A 21,051-nucleotide genomic window follows, 5' to 3' on the forward strand; every position below is an offset into this window, starting at 1 on the left:
GCTCTGTCTCCGGTATATTTAGGAAGGAATAACAGTGTCCACAAAAACCTGAATTTCAAAATAAACATATTTCTATGACAGAAATATGTGTTAGGCATTCTGCAAAAAAATATTTTATATCATTCTCATCATAGTCATAATAATCTCTACATTACTGCAAATCTCTATGATCAGAATCTATGATCAGAAGTGACTTTCATTACTTCTTTTTAATGTGCAACAATATTTCAAATTTTCTCATATACTCTTGTTCATTAATTTCTGAGACAGAAAGTGTGGTGGTTTTCATCATACCTGCCTAGCTGGACATCCTCTCAGTGTCTTACACGTCGATGTTCTGGGACTTTTTTCTGAATGCTCTTCTCTTATAACGGTGGTACATATACCACCAAGAAAAATTCATCTACTGAATGGCTTTGCTTACCATTTAAGACTCGCGTGTAGATTTCTCAGGGCTTCCCAGGTGGCTCAGTGGTAAAGAATCTGCCTGCCAATACAGGAGACTCAAGAGACACAGGTTCAATCCCTGGGTCAGGAAGATCCCCTGGAGGAGGAAATGGCAATCCACTCCAGCATTCTTGCCAGGTAAATCCCGTGGACAGTGGATTCTGGCAGTCTACAGTCCATGGAGTCACAAAAGAGCAAACACAACTTAGCAGCTAAACAACAGCAACAACAAATATATACATTTTCAGATCAACATATCACTGAAGAAATTCATGACCAGCCCCCTACCCCACTCCAAATTCCTTCCACCTCTAGTCTCCCATATCCCCAGAAAAGAGTTTCAGGAGCTCCAGATGGAAACATGAGAGTTTCCTCTTATTCCCTCCTTTCTTTTATCCTGAACATCCAATCTGTCAACACATCCTACATATTAATTTCCTTTCTCACTCATCCATTCTTTATCCCCCTGGGGCTGCTTGATCTAGCCATGTCAACAGGTTTTTACACCAGGACATTGGTACTGGCAAACTTTCCTGGTGGCTCAGTGGTAAAGAGATCTCTAGTCTTCCCCAGGCTATTGTTTTCCTCTATTTTTTGCATTGATCATTGAGAAAGGCTTTCTTTTCTCTCCTTGCTCTTCTTTGGAACTCTGCATTCAAATGGGTATATCTTTCCTTTTCTCCTTTGTCTTTCGCCTCTCTTCTTTTCACAGATATTTTTAAGGCCTCCTCGGACAACAATTTTGCCTTTTTCCATTTCTTTAGCATTTTTTTTTGTTGTTAGTCCATCTTAAAGGAGATCAATCCTGAGTATTCTTTGGAAGGACTGACGCTGAAGCTGAAACTCCAATACTTTGGCCACCTGATGCGAAGAACTGATTCATTTGAAAAGACCCTGATGCTGGGAAAGATTGAAGGCAGGAGGAGAAGAGGACAACAGATGATGAGATGGTTGGATGACATCACTGACTCTATGGACATGAGTATGAGCAAGCTCTGGGAGTTGATGATGGACAGGGAGGCCTGGCGTGGTACAGTCCATGTGGTCACAAAGAGTTTGACACGACTGAGTGACTGAACTGAACAGTGGTAAAGAACCTGCCTGCCAATGCAGGGGAAGCAAGTTTGATCCCTGGGTCAGGAAGATCCCCTGGAGAAGGAAATGGCAACCCACTCCAGTATTCTTGCCTGGAGAATCCTATGGTCAGAGAGTCCTGGGGGCTAGAGTCCATGGGGTTCCAAAGAGTTGGATACAACTTAGTGATTAAATAGCAACAACATAGCTACTGGCCTTACAGTGAGAAGAAACACTGAGGGAAAATCATACACCTGGTTTCTCAGAATTTTGTTTCCTGGGTAAATGAGCAGGACCTTACGCTTGTATCAAGAGTGTGACTGGCAATCACAAACCAGAGACAGGACTTGGGGATGTTGCCACTAATGGTGCCATGAGCCTCTCACGTTCTATACTCGTTAAGTCAGTAGTTTGCAGCCTGGACTGCACATAAGGAAATCTAAGGCAGTACTTCTAAAATTTAATATGCATGAAAACCCCTTGAGAGTGCTGGTAAAACACTGATTTAGAAATAGTTGACCTGTTTCTGTATTTTAAATTAGCACCCAGGTAATGAAACTCTAATACTTTGGCCATCTCATGCGAAGAGGTGACTCATTGGAAAAGACCCTGATGCTAGGAGGTACTGGGGGTAGGAGGAGAAGGAGACGACAGAGGATGAGATGGCTGGATGGCATCACTGACTCGATGGACATGAGTTTGGGTAAACTTGGGGAGTTAGTGATGGACAGGGAGCCCTGGCGTGCAGTGATTCACGGGGTCACAAACAGTCTGACACGGCTGAGTGACTGAACTGAACTGAACTGAGTGCACATCTCACAGTTCATGGACTACATAGTAAGTAGCAAGAATACATGATGCTTTAAAAATTAAGATTACTAGATGCTTCAGAAAAATGTAACCACAATCTTTGATAGGAAGCACATACAAACTTTTTAAAGCTCCAAGGTGATTCTAAAATAAAGCAAGGGTTCAGAAGTATGGCATCAATGCCTACCTGAAGAGTTGTTCAGTTCAGTTCCGTTCAGTTGCTTAGTTGTGTCTGACTCTTTGCAACCCCATGAATCACAGCACGCCAGGCCTCCCTGTCCATCATCAACTCCCAGAGTCCACCCAAACCCATGTCCATCGAGTCAGTGACGCCATCCAACCATCTCATCCTCTGTTGTCCCCTTCTCCTCCTGTCCTCAATCTTTCCCAGCACCAGGGTGTTCTCCAATGAGTCAGCTCTTCGCATCAGCTGGCCAAAGTATTGGAGTTTCAGCTTCAACATCAGTCCTTCCAATGAACACCCAGGACTGATCTCCTTTAGGATGGACTGGTTGGATCTCCTTGCAGTCCAAGGGACTCTCAAGAGTCTTCTCCAACACCACAGTTTAAAAGCATCAATTCTTCAGCGCTCAGCTTTCTTTATAGTCCAACTCTCACATCCATACATGACCACTGGAAAACCATAGCCTTGACTAGATGGACCTTTGTTGGCAAAGTAACGTTTCTGCTTTTTAATATGCTGCCTAGGTTGGTCATAACTTTCCTTCCAAGGAGTAAGCATCTTTTAATTTCATGGCTGCAATCACCATCTGCAGTGATTTTGGAGCCCCCAAAAAATAAAGTCTGACACTGTTTCCACTGTTTCCCCATCGATTTCCCATGAAGTGATGGGACCAGATGCCATGATCTTCGTTTTTTGAATGTTGACCTTTAAGCCAACTTTTTCACCCTCCTCTTTCACTTTCATCAAGAGGCTCTTTAGTTCCTCTTCACTTTCTGCCATATGGTGGTGTCATCTGCATATCTGAGGTTATTGATATTTCTCCTGGCAATCTTGATTCCAGCTTGTGCTTCTTCCAGCCCAGCGTGTTTCATGATGTTCTCTGCATATAAGTTAAATAAGCAGGGCGACAATATACAGCCTTGACGTACTCCTTTTCCTATTTAGAACGAGTCTGTTGTTCCATGTCCAGTTCTAACTGTTGCTTCCTGACCTGCATATAGCTTTCTCAAGAGGCAGGTCAGGTGGTCTGTATTCCCATCTCTTTCAGAATTTTCCACAGTTTATTGTGACCCACACAGTCAAAGGCTTTGGCATAGTCAATAAAGCAGAAATAGATGTTTTTCTGGAACTGTCTCGCTTTTTTGATGATCCAGCGGATGTTAGCAATTTGATCTCTGGTTCCTCTGCCTTTTCTAAAACCAGTTTGAACACCTAGAAGTTCACAGTTCACATATTGCTGAAGCCTGGCTTAGAGAATTTTAAGCATTACTTTACTAGTGTGTGAGATGAGTGCAACTGTGCGGTAGTTTGAGCACAATTGTTGTTACAAAAGTTGTCTTGTTGTTAACAAGAGTTGTTAGTGTGCTGAAATTACACAATATTGTGGGAATCAATGATATGGTAATACATAAGAATGTTATCATTAATGAAAACAATCAAATGGGTAAACATTAATAAAAAATTCTCAAATTCTCACAGTTTGGTGGAGGGGGTGGGGGATGCAGAGAGGGGGAAAAGAGGAGTGTTACCATACTTGAAGGTGGCTCAGATGGTAAAGAATCTGCCAGCAATGTGGGAAACCTGGTTTCAGTCCCTGGATTGAGAGGATCCCCTGGAGGAGGACATGACGAGCCACTCTGGTATTCCTGCCTGGAGAATCCCTGTGGACAGAGAAGCCTGGCAGGCTACAGTCCATGGGGTTACAAAGAGTTGGACACAACTGAGTGACTAAGCACACCATACTTGAAAAACTCTCCTCTGCAACACCACACAACCTGGGAAGCCCTGATCTGATTCTGTAGACATTTCTACATTTTTAGTTAGCAGATAATGCCCATGCTGTGGTCCATGGACTACACAATGAGTAATTAGAATACATGAAGCTTTAATAAATAAGGTTACTAGGCAGTCTCAGAAAAATTTAGTTACAACTTCTGAGAGCAAGCCTGTGTAGTTTTTTAAAGCTCCCAGGTGATTCTAAAATAAAACAAGGGGATATCTCTGGCTGTCCAGTGGTTAAGACTCCACGCTTCCGCTTCAAGGGGCCTGGATTCAGTGTCTGGTCGGAACTAGGATCTCACATGCCTTGCGACATGGCCCAAAAAAGTAAATAAAAATAAATTTTTAGGAAATAAAATAAGATGCTCAGAACTTTTGTATCAATGCCTACCTCCAGAGCAATTATTATGTTGAAATTGTGCAATCTTGTGAAAGTACATTACACAGTAAGTAATATTTATAAATGCTATCATTAATGAAAAACTAGATTCTAACTGGTGCATGTGTGCTAAGTCACTTTAGCCATGTCCGACTCTTTGCGACCCTATGGACTGTAGCCCACCAGGCTCCTCTGTCCATGGGATTCTCCAAGCAGGAATACTAAAGTGGCTTGCCAAGACCTCCTCCAAGGGATCTTCCTGACCCAGGGATTGAACTCAGATCTCATACATCTCCTGCATTGGCAGTGGGATCTTTACCACTAGCACCACCTGGGAAGCCCTCTAACTGGTAAATATTAATAAAAATATTTCTAGGATGTGGAATAGTTTGAGGAGGGAGAGAGGTGGAAAAGAGGATTATCATACCTAAAAACTCTCCTGCAGAACATCACACAACCTGGGAAATCAAGACCCTTAGGTTGGAAAGACCCTAAGGGATTAGTGCATTCACCCTCTGCCCTACTTACCCAATGTGTGAGGGTGACTCCAGGACCCTGACCTGAGATCCTGCTCCCCTCTATTCACTAAGGCATGTGAGATATCAGCTCTGTAGTCATGACCTGTGTCTTAAACCTCCCTTCTCACATCTCCCATTCTTTATCCTTGGGCCTAAGGGGCCCTGGATCCCAGAGGAGTCTGGATCCTGGAGGAACTCATTAAAGACAAAGTAATTACCCAGGACCTCTTTGGGACAAAGGGCTTCCTTTGTGGCTCAGCTGGTAAAGAATCCGCCTGCAGTGTGGGAGACCTGGGTGCATTCCCTTGGTTGAGAAGATCCCCAGGAGAAGGGAAAGGCTATACACTCCAGTATCCTGGCCTGGAGAATTCCATGGACTGTATAGTCCATGGGGTCGCAAAGAGTCGGACACAACTGAGCGACTTTCATACTTTGGGACAAAAGTTCTCAGGGTCCAGGAGCAGTGGCTGATTACAATCACTGAGCACACCTCTCTATACTTCAGGGAATGTAGAGATGGTGAGAAGCTCACATATGGGTGCTTAATGGGGACAGACAGTAGTATGTGGGGTTGGAGCTTACATTTTGGAGATGAGGAAGAATGATTGGAGAAACCATTAAAATAGGCAGGAACTAGACTGTGAATATCCTAAAATAGCTTAGGAATTTAGGAGGCTTATTCCATGGCAAAAAGAAGTATTTGGTGGTCTTTGAGCAATGTGATGCATATCTTTGGAAAGATTTTCAGGGTAGTAAATCTCTCACTACCATCCACTTCCGTATAAACACACCGCAGAGGAGAGTTAAGAAAGATTAGACTTCTATGAGCCAAACATATGCAGATATATGTATATACATAGTGAAGTGAAGTCGCTCAGTCATGTCCGACTCTTTGCGACCCCCTGGACTGCAGCCCACCAGGCTCCTCTGTCCATGGGGTTCTCCAGGCAAGAATCCTGGAGTGGGTTGCCATTTCCTTCTCCAATCTATATATATAAAGTACAAGAATAAGAGAAAAGTTAAACTCTCCCAGAATATGTTTAATTCTTCTTCTCTTTGAAATAGAAAATAAACCTAGTTTTCATTCCACTGAGTTATGTCTAGCTCCTCACCTCCCTAGGGAAAACTTAATAGCACACTGCCCACCATTGTCTCTGGTAATCCCCATATGTGTCTGATTATCTCTGGGTCTCTAGCACTTCCTCACCCCGAAATTAACTACGAGGCCATAAAACATTTATAACTCTTTTTTTTTTTTTTTCACTACTGATTCCATTTTCTCCTCAGCCATCATCTCAGCTGTACAGAGTCCTTAGTTGTTGTTTGGTTGCTGAGTTGTGTCCGACTCTTTGCAACCCCCTCCAGGCTCGTCTGTCCATGGGATTTCCCAGACAAGAATACTGGATTGGGTTGCCAATTCCTTCTCCAGGGAATCTTCCTGACCCAGGGGTCGAACCCACATCTCCTGCATTGGCAGGCAGTTTCTTTACCGCTGAGCCAGCACTGAAGCCTTATGGGGCCCTTTATGAGCTGGTATAACGCAAACCTTCATTCCTAGGGAACCTGCCTCTTCGTTGGTCTTGCTTTATTGGGTTGTTATAGTTTCATTAACATTTATTATGGTACATGAAAATACAAAGTGGTTCTCAAAGAATTTTCCAGAATTTCAAACACGGGCCTGTCTGCTGCTATTGTGTAGAGCAGCCTAGTTTTCCCTTGGTAATTAATAATGCCACCCCAAGCAGAATGGCAACCCTGTCAGTTCATGTAACAACCACAGTTGTTATATACTAGAAACTAATACAATAGTATGTTAATTGCACCTCAATTTTAAAAAAAGAAACAAAAATAATCATTTTTTTAAATGTCCAGGTGGTTGGCTGAATTTCCAATTCAATGAGAAACCGCTGTTGCATCACCTGGTAGAAGGACTCTTCCCTAGAGACCTACAAGGGACACTTCACTTTTAGTTCTGTCAGCCTCATCCCCTATTCCAGCCACAGCTACAGTGACCAACTCTGCACCGGCTTCAGCTAACTTAGTAGATGCAACATGATGGCTCTTCACCTTCTCCTCCGAGCTCCCTGCTCTGGGACTTCTCTGACGCCATGAAACACTGTCATGGGAATTTTCTCAGTACTCATACAAGATATTTAGACAGATGATCTGTCTGGAGTGATTTGTTGTTGTGAATGTGAGGTATAGATTGAGGCATTTTATTTTTTATATGGAAATCCAACTTTTTCAGCATCGTTGGTTGAAAAGACTATTTTCCACTGAATTGTCTGTACATCTTTGTCAGAAATCAATGGATGATTGAAAATTGCAAATCAATATATTGTACACCTGAAACTTGAATAATATTGTACAACAACTGTACCTCGATTTTAAAAAATCAGTAGATGATACATGAGTGGATCTCTTTTTGGACTCTATATGCTATTCTGCATGCTCTATACTGATCCATATTCTACATTTTCACTAATACCACACTTTCCTCATGGTTTATCTTAATAGTAAGTCTAGAAATCAGACAACGGGATTCCTTGATTTGTTCTTTGTTTCCAAAGTTAGATTTGCTTTTTAATTACTTTGTCTTTATACATACATTTTACAACAAGATTGTCAGTTTGTACCCCCAAGATCCTGTTGGTGTGTTGATTTGAATTGTGTCTAAACTTGGCTGAGTTTTGAAACAGTCAATTTCTTAAGAATATTAAGCCATCAAATTCACGAACACGTTCTATTTACTTCTTTACTTTTTTATTATTTCTTCAATCAATGTTTTGTGATTTTCCACATAGGTCTTGTCTATATTGTGTAAGATTCATACCTAAGTATCTAACCACTGGAGGAGGAAATGGCAACCCAGTCCAGTATTCTTGCATGGAAAATTCCATGGACAGAGGAGCTTGGCAGGCTATAGTTCATGGGGTCACGAAGAGTCAGACACGACTGAGTGACTGAGCACAAATATTTAATAGTTGGATACTATCATAAAGGGTACTTTAAAGGCTTTTTTAACTTTATACATGTTCATTGCTAGTTAATATAATTATAAATATGTTAATACTGTTTTATATGCACCCAGGCAACTGCATATCCTACACTGGTAGGCAGATACTTTACCTTTGAGCCACCAGGGAAGCCTCATATACTAATATGCAAAAATATAATTTCTAAATATATTGGCCTTGTACCTATGATATTATTAAACTCACTTAGTTTAATAATTTAAACTAGTTTAATAAGTTAAATTCGTTACTGGAAACTTTTATTGCATTCTTTCGGATTTTCTACATACATAATCATGCTGTCTACAAAAAGAGATGGTTTCTTTTCTTACTTTCCAATCTGCATACTTTTTACTTCTTTTTCTTGCCCTTTCTCACTTCCTAGGACTTCCAGTAAAATACTGAATAAGAGTAGTGAGAGCAAACATTTTTACTTTGCTCCTGATCTTAAGGAGAAAAGGAGTCAATGTTTTATCTTAACTATGATGTTAGCTATAGCTTTTTTAGAAGCTGCTCTTCCATCAACTTGAGGACATTTTCTTCTATTCCCAATTTGCTGAGAAGTCTTATAAATTTTCCTTCAACACTGCTTTAGCTGCATCCTACTAATTTTGATATACTGTCTTTTCATCTTAGTTCAGAATATTTTCTAATTGTCCTTATGATTTCCTATTTGAGCTATAGGTTATTTAGAAATGTACTGCTTACTTTCCAAATATTTGGGATATAACTATTTCTTACCAAGCAGAAAAATCGTTTGTAGGCAAACTGGATCTAAAATAAGAATTTCACAGTAGAACAATAAAGCTAATTTATAACATAGACTATCATCAGGACTGGGAGAAAGAAAAAATTTTATTACAAAGTAATTAAAAACACTATGACACTAGCAATATAAAGGGGTATATTGCTTTAAAAAAGATTGCATTTAATTTTTTTAATTCTGTCATGAAAAATACCATCAAGAGTGAAAATGCAGCAATATATTTACAGCACATATAACATACATGGTAATCTAGAGCAGTATCTAGAATAAAGTGCTCCTATAAATCGATAAGAAAAGGAAAATTGAACAGAAATATTAGAACTGGAGATGAAACAACAGACTGGTTCTGGACATTAGAACAGTTAGAACTGGACATGGAACAACAGTTCAGTTCAGTTCAGTCATTCAGTCATGTCCAACTCTTTGCAACCCCATGGACTATAGCATGCCAGGCTTCCCTGTCCATCACCAACTCCCGGAGCTTGCTCAAACTCAAATCTATCAAGTTGGTGACACCATCCAACCATCTCATCCTCTGTTGTCTCCTTCTCCTCCTGCCTTCAATCTTTCAAAAGCATCAGGGTCTTTTCCAATGAATCAGTTCTTTTCCACTGAGAACCCCATGGAACAACAGACAAGTTCCAAATTGGGAAAAGAGTACATCAAGACTGTATATTGTCACCCAGCTTATTTAATTTATATGCAGAGTGCATCATGAAAAATGCCATGTTGGATGAAGCACAAGCTGGAATCAAGGTTGCCAGGAGAAATATCAATAACCTCAGATACTCAGATGACACCACTTTTATGGCAGAAAGTGAAGAAGAACTAAAGAGCCTCTTGATGAAAGTGAAAGAGGAGAATGAAAAAGTCAGCTTAAAACTCAACATTCAGAAAACTAAGATCATGGCATCTGGTCCCATCACTTCATGGCAAATAGATGGGGAAGCAATGGAAGCAGTGACAGACTTTATTTGGGGGGACAGCAAAATCATTGCAGATGTGACTGCAGCCATGAAATTAAAAGACGCTTGCTCCTTGGAAGAAAAGCTATGACCAACCTATACAGCATATTAGAAAGCAAAGACATTACTCTGCTAACAAAGGTCCATCTAGTCAAAGCTATGGTTTTTCCAGTAGTCATGTATGGATATGAGAGAGAGTTGGACTATAAAGAAAGCTGAGTGCCAAAGAATTGATGGTTTTGAACTGTGGTGCTGGAGAATACTCTTGAGAGTCCCTTGGACTGCAAGGAGATCCAACCAGTCCATCCTAAAGGAAATCAGTCCTGAATATTCATTGGAAGGACTGATGCTAAAGTTGAAACTCCAATACTTTGGCCACCTGATGTGAAAAACTGACTCATTGGAAAAGATCCTGATGCTTTTGAAAGATTGAAGATTGAAGGCAGGAAGAGAAGGGGACAACAGAGGATGAGACAGTTGGATTCCATCACCAACTCGATGGACATAAGTTTCAGCAAGCTCTGGCAGTTGGTGATGGACAGGGAAGCCTAGTGTGCTACAGTCCATGGGGTCACAAAGAGTTGGACATGACTGAGCGACTGAACTGAACTGAACAGAAATATTAACAAAAGGTTTAAACAGATGTTTTACAAAAGAGAATATCTGAATGACCAGTAAGCATATGAAAAGATACTCAACTTCATTAGATATCAGAGAAGTACAGAAAAGAAACACCACTAAGAATTCACCATAGTAACTAATCAAAAAATGTTGTTGATATTATTGTTGGTAAAGACGTGAAGATACTAAACTCTCAGACACTGCTTGTAAGTGTGTATTTGGTATGATTGCTTTGGAAATACCTTTGGTAATATCTGTATTAGAACATAGTTTCCCTGGTGGCTCAGCTGGTAATGAGTCTGCCTGCAATGCAGGAGACCCAGGTTTGATCCCTGGGTTGGGAAGATCCCCTGGAGGAGGAAACTGCTACCCACTCCAGTATTCTTGCTTGGAGAATCCCATGGAGAGAGGAGCTTGGCAGGCTATACACGACTGAGCTACTAAACCTATGAATGATTTTCAGTCAGTTCAGTCGGTTCAGTCACTCAGTCATGTCTGACTCTTTACGACCCCATGAATCACAGCACACCAGGCCTCCTTGTCCATCACCAACTCCCGGAGTTTACTCAAATTCATGTCCATCGAGTCAGTGAGGCCATCCAGCCATCTCATCCTCTGTCAGCCGCTTTTCCTCCTGTCTCGGATCCCTCCCAGCATCGGGGTCTTTTCCAATGAGTCAATCAGGTGGCCAAAGTATTGGAGTTTCAACTTCAACATCAGCCCTTCCAATAAACACCCAGGACTATCTCCTTTAGAATGGACTGGTTGGATCTCCTTGCAGTCCAAGGGACTCTCAAGAGTCTTCTCCAGCACCACAGGTCAAAATCATCAATTCTTCAGTGCTCAGCTTTCTTCACAGTCCATCTCTCACATCCATACATGACCAATGGAAAAACCATGGCCTTGACTAGACGGACCTTTGTTGGCAAAGTAATGTTTCTGCTTTTTAATATGCTGTCTAGGTTGATCATAACTTTCCTTCCAAGGAGTAAGCGTCTTTTAATTTCATGGCTGCAGTCACCATCTGCAGTGATTTTGGAGCCCAGAAAAATAAAGTCTGACACTGTTTCCACTGTTTCACCATCTATTTGCCATGAAGTGATGGAACCAGATGCCATGATCCTTGTTTTTTGAATGTTGAGCTTTAAGCCAACTTTTTCACTCTTCTCTTTCACTTTCATCAAGAGGCTCTTTAGTTCCTCTTCACTATCTGCCATAAGGGTGGTGTCATCTGCATATTTGAAGTTATTGATATTTATCCCGGCAATCTTGATTCCAGCTTGTGCTTCTTCCAGCCCAGCGTGTTCCATGATGTTCTCTGCATAGAAGTTAAATAAGCAGGGTGACAATATACAACCTTGACATACTCCTTTTCCTATTTGGAACCAGTCTGTTGTTCCATGTCCAGTTCTAACTATTGCTTCCTGACCTGCATATAAGTTTCTCAAGAGGCAGGTCAGGTGCTCTGATATGCTCATCTCTTTCAGAATTTTCCACAGTTTATTGTGATCCACACAGTCAAAGGAATTGGCATAGTCAATAAAGCAGCAGCTGCTGCTAAGTCGCTTCAGTCATGTCTGACTCTGTGCTACCCCATAGACGGCAGCCCATCAGGCTCTGCCGTCCCTGGGATTCTCCAGGCAAGAACACTGGAGTGGGTTGCCATTTCCTTCTCCAATGCATGAAAGTGAAAAGTGAAAGTGAAGTCGCTCAGTCATGGCCGACTCTTAGTGACCCCATGGACTGCAGCCTACCAGGCTTCTTCATCCATGGGATTTTCCAGGCAAGAGTACTGGAGTGGGTTGCCACTGCCTTCTCCAATAAAGCAGAAATAGATGTTTTTCTGGAACTCTTTTGCTTTTTCCATGATCCAACGGATGTTGGCAATTTGATCTCTGGTTCCTCTGCCTTTTCTAAAATGCACTTGAACATCTGGAAGTTCACGGCTCATGTATTGCTGAAGACTGGCTTGGAGAATTTTGAGCATTACTTTACTAGCATGTGAGATGAATGCAATTGTGTGGTAGTTTGAGCATTCTTTGGCATTGCCTTTCTTTGGAATTGGAATGAAAACTGGCCTTTTCCAGTCCTGTGGCCACTGCTGAGTGTTCCAAATTTACTGGCATATTGAGTGCAGCACTTTCACAGCATCATCTTTCAGGATTTGAAATAGCTCAACTGGAATTCCATCACCTCCACTACCTTTGCGATGCTTTCTAAGGCCCACTTGGCTTCACATTCCAGGATGTCTGGCTCTAGGTGAGTGATCACACCATTGTGGTTATCTGGTGGTGAAGATCTTTTTTGTACAGTTCTTCCCTGTATTCTTGCCACCTCTTCGTAATATCTTCTGCTTCTGTTAGTTCCATACCATTTCTGTCCTTTATTGAGCCCATCTTTGCATGAAATGTTCCCTTGGTATCTCTATTTTTCTTGAAGATATCTCTAGTCTTTCCCATTCTGTTCTTTTCCTCTATTTCTTTGCATTGATTGCTGAAGAAGGCTTTCTTATCTCTTCTTGCTATTCTTTGGAACTCTGCATTCAGATGCTTATATCTTTCCTTTCCTCCTTTGCTTTTCACTTCTCTTCTTTTCACAGCTATTTGTAAGGCCTCCTCAGACAGCCATTTTGCATTTTTGCATTTCTTTTTCTTGGGGATGGTCTTGATCCCTGTCTTCTGTACAATGTCACAAACCTCCGTCCATAGTACATCAGGTACTGTCTATCAGATCTAGTCCTTTAAATCTATTTCTCACTTCCACTGTATAGTTATAAGGGATTTTATTTAGGTCATACCTGAATGGTCTAGTGGTTTTCCTACTTTCTTCAATTTAAGTCTGAATTTGGCTATAAGGAGTTCATGATCTGAGCCACAGTCAGCTCCCAGTCTTGTTTTTGCTGCCTCTATAGAGCTTCTCCATCTTTGGCTGCAAAGAATATAATCAATCTGATTTCAGTGTTGACCATCTGGTGATGTCCATGTGTAGAGTCTTCTCCTGTGTTGTTGGAAGAGGGTGTTTGCTATGACCAGTGTGTTCCCTTGGCAAAACTCTATTAGCCTTTGCCCTGCATCATTCCATACTCCAAGGCCAAATTTGCCTGTTACTTCAGGTGTTTCTTGACTTCCTACTTTTGCATTCTAGTCACCTATAATGAAAAGGACATCTTTTGGGGGTGTTAGTTCTAAAAGATCTTGTAGGTCTTCATAGAACCGTTCAACTTCAGCTTCTTCCACGTTACTGGTTGGGGCATAGGCTTGGATTACCGTTATATTGAATGGTTTGCCTCGGAAATGAACAGAGATCATTCTGTCATTTTTGAGATTGCATCCAAGTACTGCATTTTGGACTCTCTTGTTGACCATGCTGGCTACTCCATTTCTTCTAAGGGATTCCTGCCCACAATAGTAGATATAATGGTCATCGGAGTTCAATTCACCCACTCCAGTCCATTTTAGTTCGCTGATTCCTAGAATGTCAACATTCACTCTTGCCATCTCCAGTTTGACCACTTCCAATTTGCCTTGATTCATGGACCTAACATTCCAGGTTCCTATGCAATACTGCTGTTTATAGCATCGGACCTTGCTTCTATCACCAGTCACATCCCCAACTGGGTATTGTTTTTGCTTTGGCCCCATCCCTTCATTCTTTCTGGAGTTATTTCTCCACTGATCTCCAGTAGCATATTGGGCATTCACCGACCTGGGGAGTTCCTCTTTTAGTATCCTAACATTTTGCCTGTTCATAGGTATTTACCCAAAAGAAGTGAAGTGAAAGTCGTGTCCGATCTTTGCAACCCCATGGACTATAGAGTCCATGGAATTCTCCAGGCCAGAATACTGGAGTGGGTAGCTGTTCCCTTCCCCAGTGGATCTTCCTGACCCAATCAAACTGGGTCTCCTGTATTGCAGCAAATTCTTTACCAACTGAGCTACCAGGGAACCCAAAAGAAATATGTACACATATGCAAGAAAAGACATATACAAAAATATTCATAGTAGCATTATTTGTAAGAGTTACTCAGAAATCAAAAAGAACACATTACCAACACAACTGTATGGATGTATCTCAAAACAGTATACTGATCAAAAGACTACAAAAAAATACAAGGGAGGATATACTATATGATTTTCACTTATATGAAACTCAAAAACAGACAATCTAATCTATAATGATAGAAAACAGATCATTAGATGACTGGGTCAGAGGATGGATGACTGATTGCTAAGGATCAGAAGGGAACGGTGGGGTGACAAACACTGGATTTGGACCAGAATTGAGGTCACCTGAGTGCTTACATTTGTCAAAACTCTTTGAGCGACACACTTAAAAGGGTGCAACAAAAATTATCTTCAAAATACATGAGGTTCTGAGAAAGGAAAGTTATCAGGGATAAAGAGAGGCATTACATAATGGTAAAGGGTCATAACAATCTTAATATATATGCACCCAACAAAAGGGCATCAAAATGTGTGAGGCAAAAAGCTGCAAGGAAACGTAGATGAATCCACTCTTATAACTGGAGACTTCAACACCCCTCCCTCAACATCCCTCTAGAAATGGACAGATCCAGCAGGCATAAAATCAGTAGGAACACAGCTGAACTTGATCAATACCACCATCGACCAGCTGGATACAATGGGCATCTAAAGACTACTTCATCCAACAACAGCAGATTATACATTTTCTCAAGTTCATATGGAATATTTACCAAGGTTTACCACATTCTAAGCCACAAAACACACTTCAAAAAAATTTTAAAGGATATGTATCCCACAATGTCTGTTCACAGACTACAGAGGAATTAAACTAGAAATCAACAACCAAAAGATAGCTAGAAAATCCCAAAATATTTGGCAATTAAACACACATTTCTAGATAACACAGGAGTCAAAGGAGATATGGAGAAGGAAATGGCAACCCAGTCCAGTATTCTTGCCTGGAGAATCCTAGGGACAGAGGAGCCCAGTGGGCTGCCGTCTATGGGGTCACACAGAGTTGGACACAACTGAAGTGACTTAGCAGCAAAGAAGATAGCTCAAGATAAATTTTAAAGTACTTTGAACTAAATAAAGCACAATGTATCAAAAACACAACTTCAAGAGGAGCTTAAAATGCTGAATGCTTATGTTAGAAAAGAAGATCTAAAATCAATAATCTAAGCTTTCACCTTAGGGAACTAGAAAAAGAAAGGCAAGCTAAGTTCAACATAGGCAGAAAAAATAAATAATAAAACTTAGAAGTCAATGAAATTGAAAATAGGAAATCAAGAGAAAATAGATGAAATAAAAACTGACTATCATGTGAAGAGTTGACTCATTGGAAAAGACTCTGATGCTGGGAGGGATTGGGGGTAGGAGGAGAAGAGGACGACAGAGGATGAGATGGCTGGATGGCATCACTGACTCGATGGACGTTGAGTCTGAGTGAACTCTGGGAGTTGGTGATGGACAGGGAGGCCTGGCGTACTGCGATTCATGGGGTTGCAAAAGAGTCGGACACAACTGAGGGACTGAACAGAAGTGAACTGAAAGATATCAGTAAAAATGGTAACCCCATAGGCAAGCTAACTAAGAAAAAAAAAAAAGAGAGGACACGATTTACTAATTGAGAGAAACATCATTACAGATCCCCTGGACATTAAAAGGATAATAACAGAATGCTATGAATAACTCTATGCCCACAAATTTAATAACCTCAGTGAATAGGACTAATTTCTTGAAAGACACAATTGGCGAAAACTGACACAAGAAAAACTAGATGGTTTCACTGGTGAATTCCACCAAAACTTAATAAAAAAGAATGAACACCTATCCTTCTGAAAAACTGAAGGGGCAGAAGCACTTCAAAACTCCTTTCACGAGGCTAGCATTACCCTGATTTCAAGACCAGAGAAGGACACTACAAGAAGGAAAACTGAATGCTAACATTGAAGGAGTCTTTAGGGCCTAGAAAAGAAAACAACAGTTTCAAAGGCCCTTGCTGAATCATCTAACTTCGGAGAAAACAAAACAGAACTTTAGGTCCCGCCCTGATGCTCCAGGCCGGTTGCTTCTATCTGGGACTTATCACCCCTTGTCCAGAAACCTTCCACCCTCTACACCTGCCCAGAAGACTTATCACCCCCTGCCCAACTACAAATGCCATCTCAACTTAAGAATACCCAAAACATCCCACCTGATTAATGTTTCCCTTACCGCTTCCACAAACCTCCCTATAAATATGGAGCCTCCCTGATCCCTCTCCGCACTCAGCCTGGTGGTTAGGCTGACTGTCGCCCCTCCTTGCCTGAATAAAGGTAACCTACTTCTGTTGAGGTCGTCTTTCCTTTCTGCCTCGGCCCGAACTATACGTTACAAACATCCCTGATAAATATAGATGCAAAACTGTCAACAAAATATTAGCAAACTGAATTCAACTGCAAATTTAAAAGATCAAATAATGTGATTAATTGGCAATAACCCCTGGGTTTATTCATTTTGATTTTATCTCAAACTAAAGCTTCTGCACAGGAAGTAAAACAATCAATAAAGTACAAAGGCATCATGTGGGAAAGGAGAAAATGTGTGCAAATCATCATCTTTACAAGGAGTACATGTACAAAATTTATAAGACTCTTCTACAACTCAAAATCAAAAAATGAATAATCCTGGACCTCCCTGGTGGTCCAGGGGCTAAGGCTTCACACTCCCAATGCATCAGGGTCTGTGTTGGATACCTGGTCAAGACCCCATATGCAGCCACTGACTTCGCATGCCACGACTGAAAGGACCCGCAACTAAGACCTGGCACAGTCAAATAAACATTTAAAAAACAAATAATCCTACTAAAAAATGGACAAAGGACTTGAAGAGATATTTCTGCAAAGAAGGCATGCAAATGGCTGCTACATATATGAAAAGGTGCTCAACATCACTAATCACCAAGGAAATGCAGATCGAACTATATTGAGATAAAACCACAGATGTGTTGAGATGGATGCTATTTTTTTAAAAAAGATAACAAATGTTGGAGAAGATGTGGAGAAATTGGAACCATTATATACTATTAGCTATATATCCAAAGGAAGTGAATTTAGGACCTCAAAGTGGTATCTGCATCCCCATATTTATTGCAGCATTATTCACAATAGCCAAGATTTGGAATCAACCCAAAGGTCCATCAACAGATGAATGGACTTTTTAAATGCGTATACACATACAAAGGACTATTATTCAGCACTTAAAACAAGAGAGTAATTCTGCCATTTGTGAGGCCGTGGATGAACCTGGAGGACTTTACGTAAGTCAACCTGCTGAGCTATTGGGGAAGCCCATAAGGTGTGTTGATCAATTCCAAATAAGTAAGTAGAGAGAGACACCCTTGAAGAGTGAGGCTGGCAACTAGACTCTGGCTTCCTTCCCCATACCTGAGGGAATAACTTAGGACACCAGCTGTGAGTTAGTTCTCAGGTAAAGACAAACTAAACTATTGTAGCAAAGAAAATAGAAAGTTCACTTGAGGTTGAGGTCAGGTCAAAAAGACAATGGAGTCACGAAAATAAATGAGAGGAGAAAAGGTTAAGGGAGAGAATAATGTGAACCTTTGCAGAAGAAGATGGAAGGAAAAATCTGTATTCAATAACGAAAAGCTTCTTTTAGCAGAGGAGTGAGAATTTTGAGTTTTGACCTGAGAGGACAGGATATTATTTAAAGCAGGGTCTGGGTTTAAAAAAAAAAAAACAAACAAACAATAAATTGTAAGGCGAATGCAGAGAAAAAGAGAGCAAGCCGGGCAGTCAGGCAAGAAAAAAAAATTTAATGGAGGGAAAAGAGAGGGTGACTGGCCTTAAGGAGAACCAGTGTCCTCCCTTTCTGACAGAGTCCTTCTTATACCCCACCAATGAAAAATTCTCTGAAAGGATGGTCACGTAGCTGGAGGTCGAGAATCTGGTGGTCTTGCAGCTTTGAGAAGATAGGCGGCAGTGAGATAACAGGATGCCATTAGGGCAATCTGGTCAGTCTTGCAGATCACTGTGATTTTATTCTTGGTTTGCAAGGTCGACATAAGGAGCCATCTTGTCAATAAGACCCCACGTGGGCCCTATCATAAATTAGTTAACAACGTAAGACAAAGATCAAGTAAAACTTTTTAAATGATGCTCCTTAGAATTGCTTGGGAAAAACGAGAGAAAGCCCTTGCCTGCAGGTCACTGACATCCCCTTTTTGAGTCCAGCTGTTGAAGCCTCACATTCTGGGAAACAAATTCAGAAGGACAATGCAGATAGTGGAGTGCAGTTTGTTACACCTGTGGGCCTAAGGAAGAGTCTCCTCTTAGCCAAGGACCCTGACCAGTTTTTCTGAAAACCTTATATACCCTCAGTGTACGTGCTCAAATCCACCTCCCCAAATTCCCTGAAACTAGTCTGAACAAAGGAAAAGAAAGATAAACTCAAAGTTAACCCGTGATCCATAGGCCTTAAGTCTAGGTAATTAACAATGGATAATTATCAATAGGTCTGTGGTCACACCCCAATAAGCATAATAGAATGCATGAGTCTATTCAATTACACAGATAATTAGGGTATTCTTCGGAGGGTCTAGGTAGGAGCCCTGGGGCTCTTCCTTCCGAGGGTCTGGTTTTCCAGTTGGTATGTCGTTTTCATAGACGCTGGGTATATAGCTCAAAGTCCAGAGTCTGGCCCAGGATGGAGTCCTGCTTTCAAGATAGAGCCTATTCTGTCTTTTCCTCCTTCACAGCTACATATCTCCATTTGAGCTTTTACTTTGGCAATTTCTAGCTATGTAATTTAACCGAAAGACCATTGGGGAAAAGATAAGTCTGTGTTAATATCCCAATTTTAATGTCAATATACCTACTGAATAAAATTGTGTAGAAATCTCAGCTCTACCATTACAGAGAAAAAGGAGTTTTCTTTTTGTAAAAGACTCTTCCCAGGGCTCCCTTCATGTCTCTGTTCCTCAGGCTGTAGATGAAGGGGTTCAGCATGGGGGTCACTACAGTGTACATCATAGCCATCACAGTCTCCTTAACAGTAGAATTATTAGCTGATGGGCATAAGTAGAGACCAATAACTGTCCCGTAAAACAGGGACACCACAGTGAGGTGGGAGCCGCAGGTGGAGAAGGCCTTGCGGATACCCCTCGCAGAAGGGACCTTGAGGGTGGAGGACACGATTCGAGCATAGGACGTGATGATGAGTAGAAAGGGGATCACAAGAATGAGCCCTCCCGTGATAAATATCACCAGCTCATTCACTCGAGTGTCAGAGCAGGACAGCTTCAGCAGAGCAGACATGTCACAGAAAAAGTGGGCGATCACGTTGTCTTCACAAAAATGCAGCCTGGCCATGAGCAGGGTGTGCAACATGGCATGGAATGTGGTGAGCACCCAGGACAACACCAGCAGGGAGAGACAGAGCCTGGGGCTCATGATGGCGGTGTAGTGCAGGGGGAAGCAGATGGCCACGTAGCGGTCATAGGCCATGGCCACAAGGAGGAAGCTCTCCAGATCTGCAAAAAACAGGAAGAAGTACATTTGTGTCAGGCAGCCAGCATAAGAGATGGACGGGTCTTGGCTCTGCATGTCCTGTAGCAATTTGGGCACTGTGACAGAGGAGAAGCAGAGGTCAGAGAAAGACAGGTTACTGAGAAAGAAATACATGGGTGTGTGGAGGTGGGGGTCCACTCGAATCAGGAACATTATGAGGAGGTTCCCCAGGACGGTGGTAACATACACGGCCAGGAGCAGAGTGTAGAACAGGCCTTGGTGCTCTGGCTCAGTTGGCAGGCCCAGGAGGAGGAACTCTGAGATGATGGTTTGGTTTCTTCCTGTCATGCTCTGTGTTCAGTATCTTTAGGAGAAAATGATGGTGTCCATTAAACACCTGAATAAAAATGAACATTATGTCTGTTAGTTGGTGGTCAATGATTGATTTCACCGTCATTATCTGTAACAACACTTTGTAACCAGAAATACACTATGTCTCCAAATCCAAGCCACTTTTCAGACTTTTCCTTCATTCCTCATCAATTAGCATGTAAAAGAATATTAACTCTAATTTCCCTTCTAAAACACTCTCATCTTCTATATTCTATGTGATCACATTGGTTCTTCTGATAGTTTCCTTACCATTCATTCTCAGTCACTTTGATTGGTTTCTTCTCCATTCTCTTATATACTGGTGTTTTCTTGGGTTTTTTCCTAAATACCATTCTCATAATTTTATATCTACAGCTCTGGAAGAACTCACATATTCCTTTGGCATCCATTACCATCTAAAGCTCATGGGTAGACACTTATCACCTTCATCATTGGCTTACTGATTATGTTCCCCACGGAATATCACAAGCCTCTTCAGCCATCCACAGATCCCATATGAAATTCACGAGCCTACCCTGCCCTTCTCCCAATCCACTCCTTCAGGTCTATCATCCTTCAGTAAAAGAAATCCAGGCCCAAGATAGAAACCTAGGAGTTTTCTTTCAGTC

General features: G+C 41.4%; 1 protein-coding gene across 1 annotated transcript; it reads right to left on the reverse strand.

Annotated features, from left to right (window-relative positions):
- Window positions 1-18,339: 18,339 nt before the first annotated feature.
- Window positions 18,340-20,441, reverse strand: LOC101120929 (olfactory receptor 1E5-like). Its single transcript, XM_015098422.4, has one exon. The coding sequence runs from the start codon at window positions 20,396-20,398 to the stop codon at window positions 19,454-19,456; it is 945 nt and encodes a 314-aa protein (XP_014953908.3). The 5' UTR covers window positions 20,399-20,441; the 3' UTR covers window positions 18,340-19,453.
- Window positions 20,442-21,051: the final 610 nt, after the last annotated feature.

This window comes from Ovis aries, chromosome 11 (assembly GCF_016772045.2).
Source record: "Ovis aries strain OAR_USU_Benz2616 breed Rambouillet chromosome 11, ARS-UI_Ramb_v3.0, whole genome shotgun sequence".
In the NCBI taxonomy this organism is placed as follows: domain Eukaryota; kingdom Metazoa; phylum Chordata; class Mammalia; order Artiodactyla; family Bovidae; genus Ovis; species Ovis aries.

Bases quoted from the DNA above. Each gene is read 5' to 3' on its own strand.
- LOC101120929 (XM_015098422.4), bottom strand. From the start codon at position 20,398: ATGACAGGAAGAAACCAAACCATCATCTCAGAGTTCCTCCTCCTGGGC.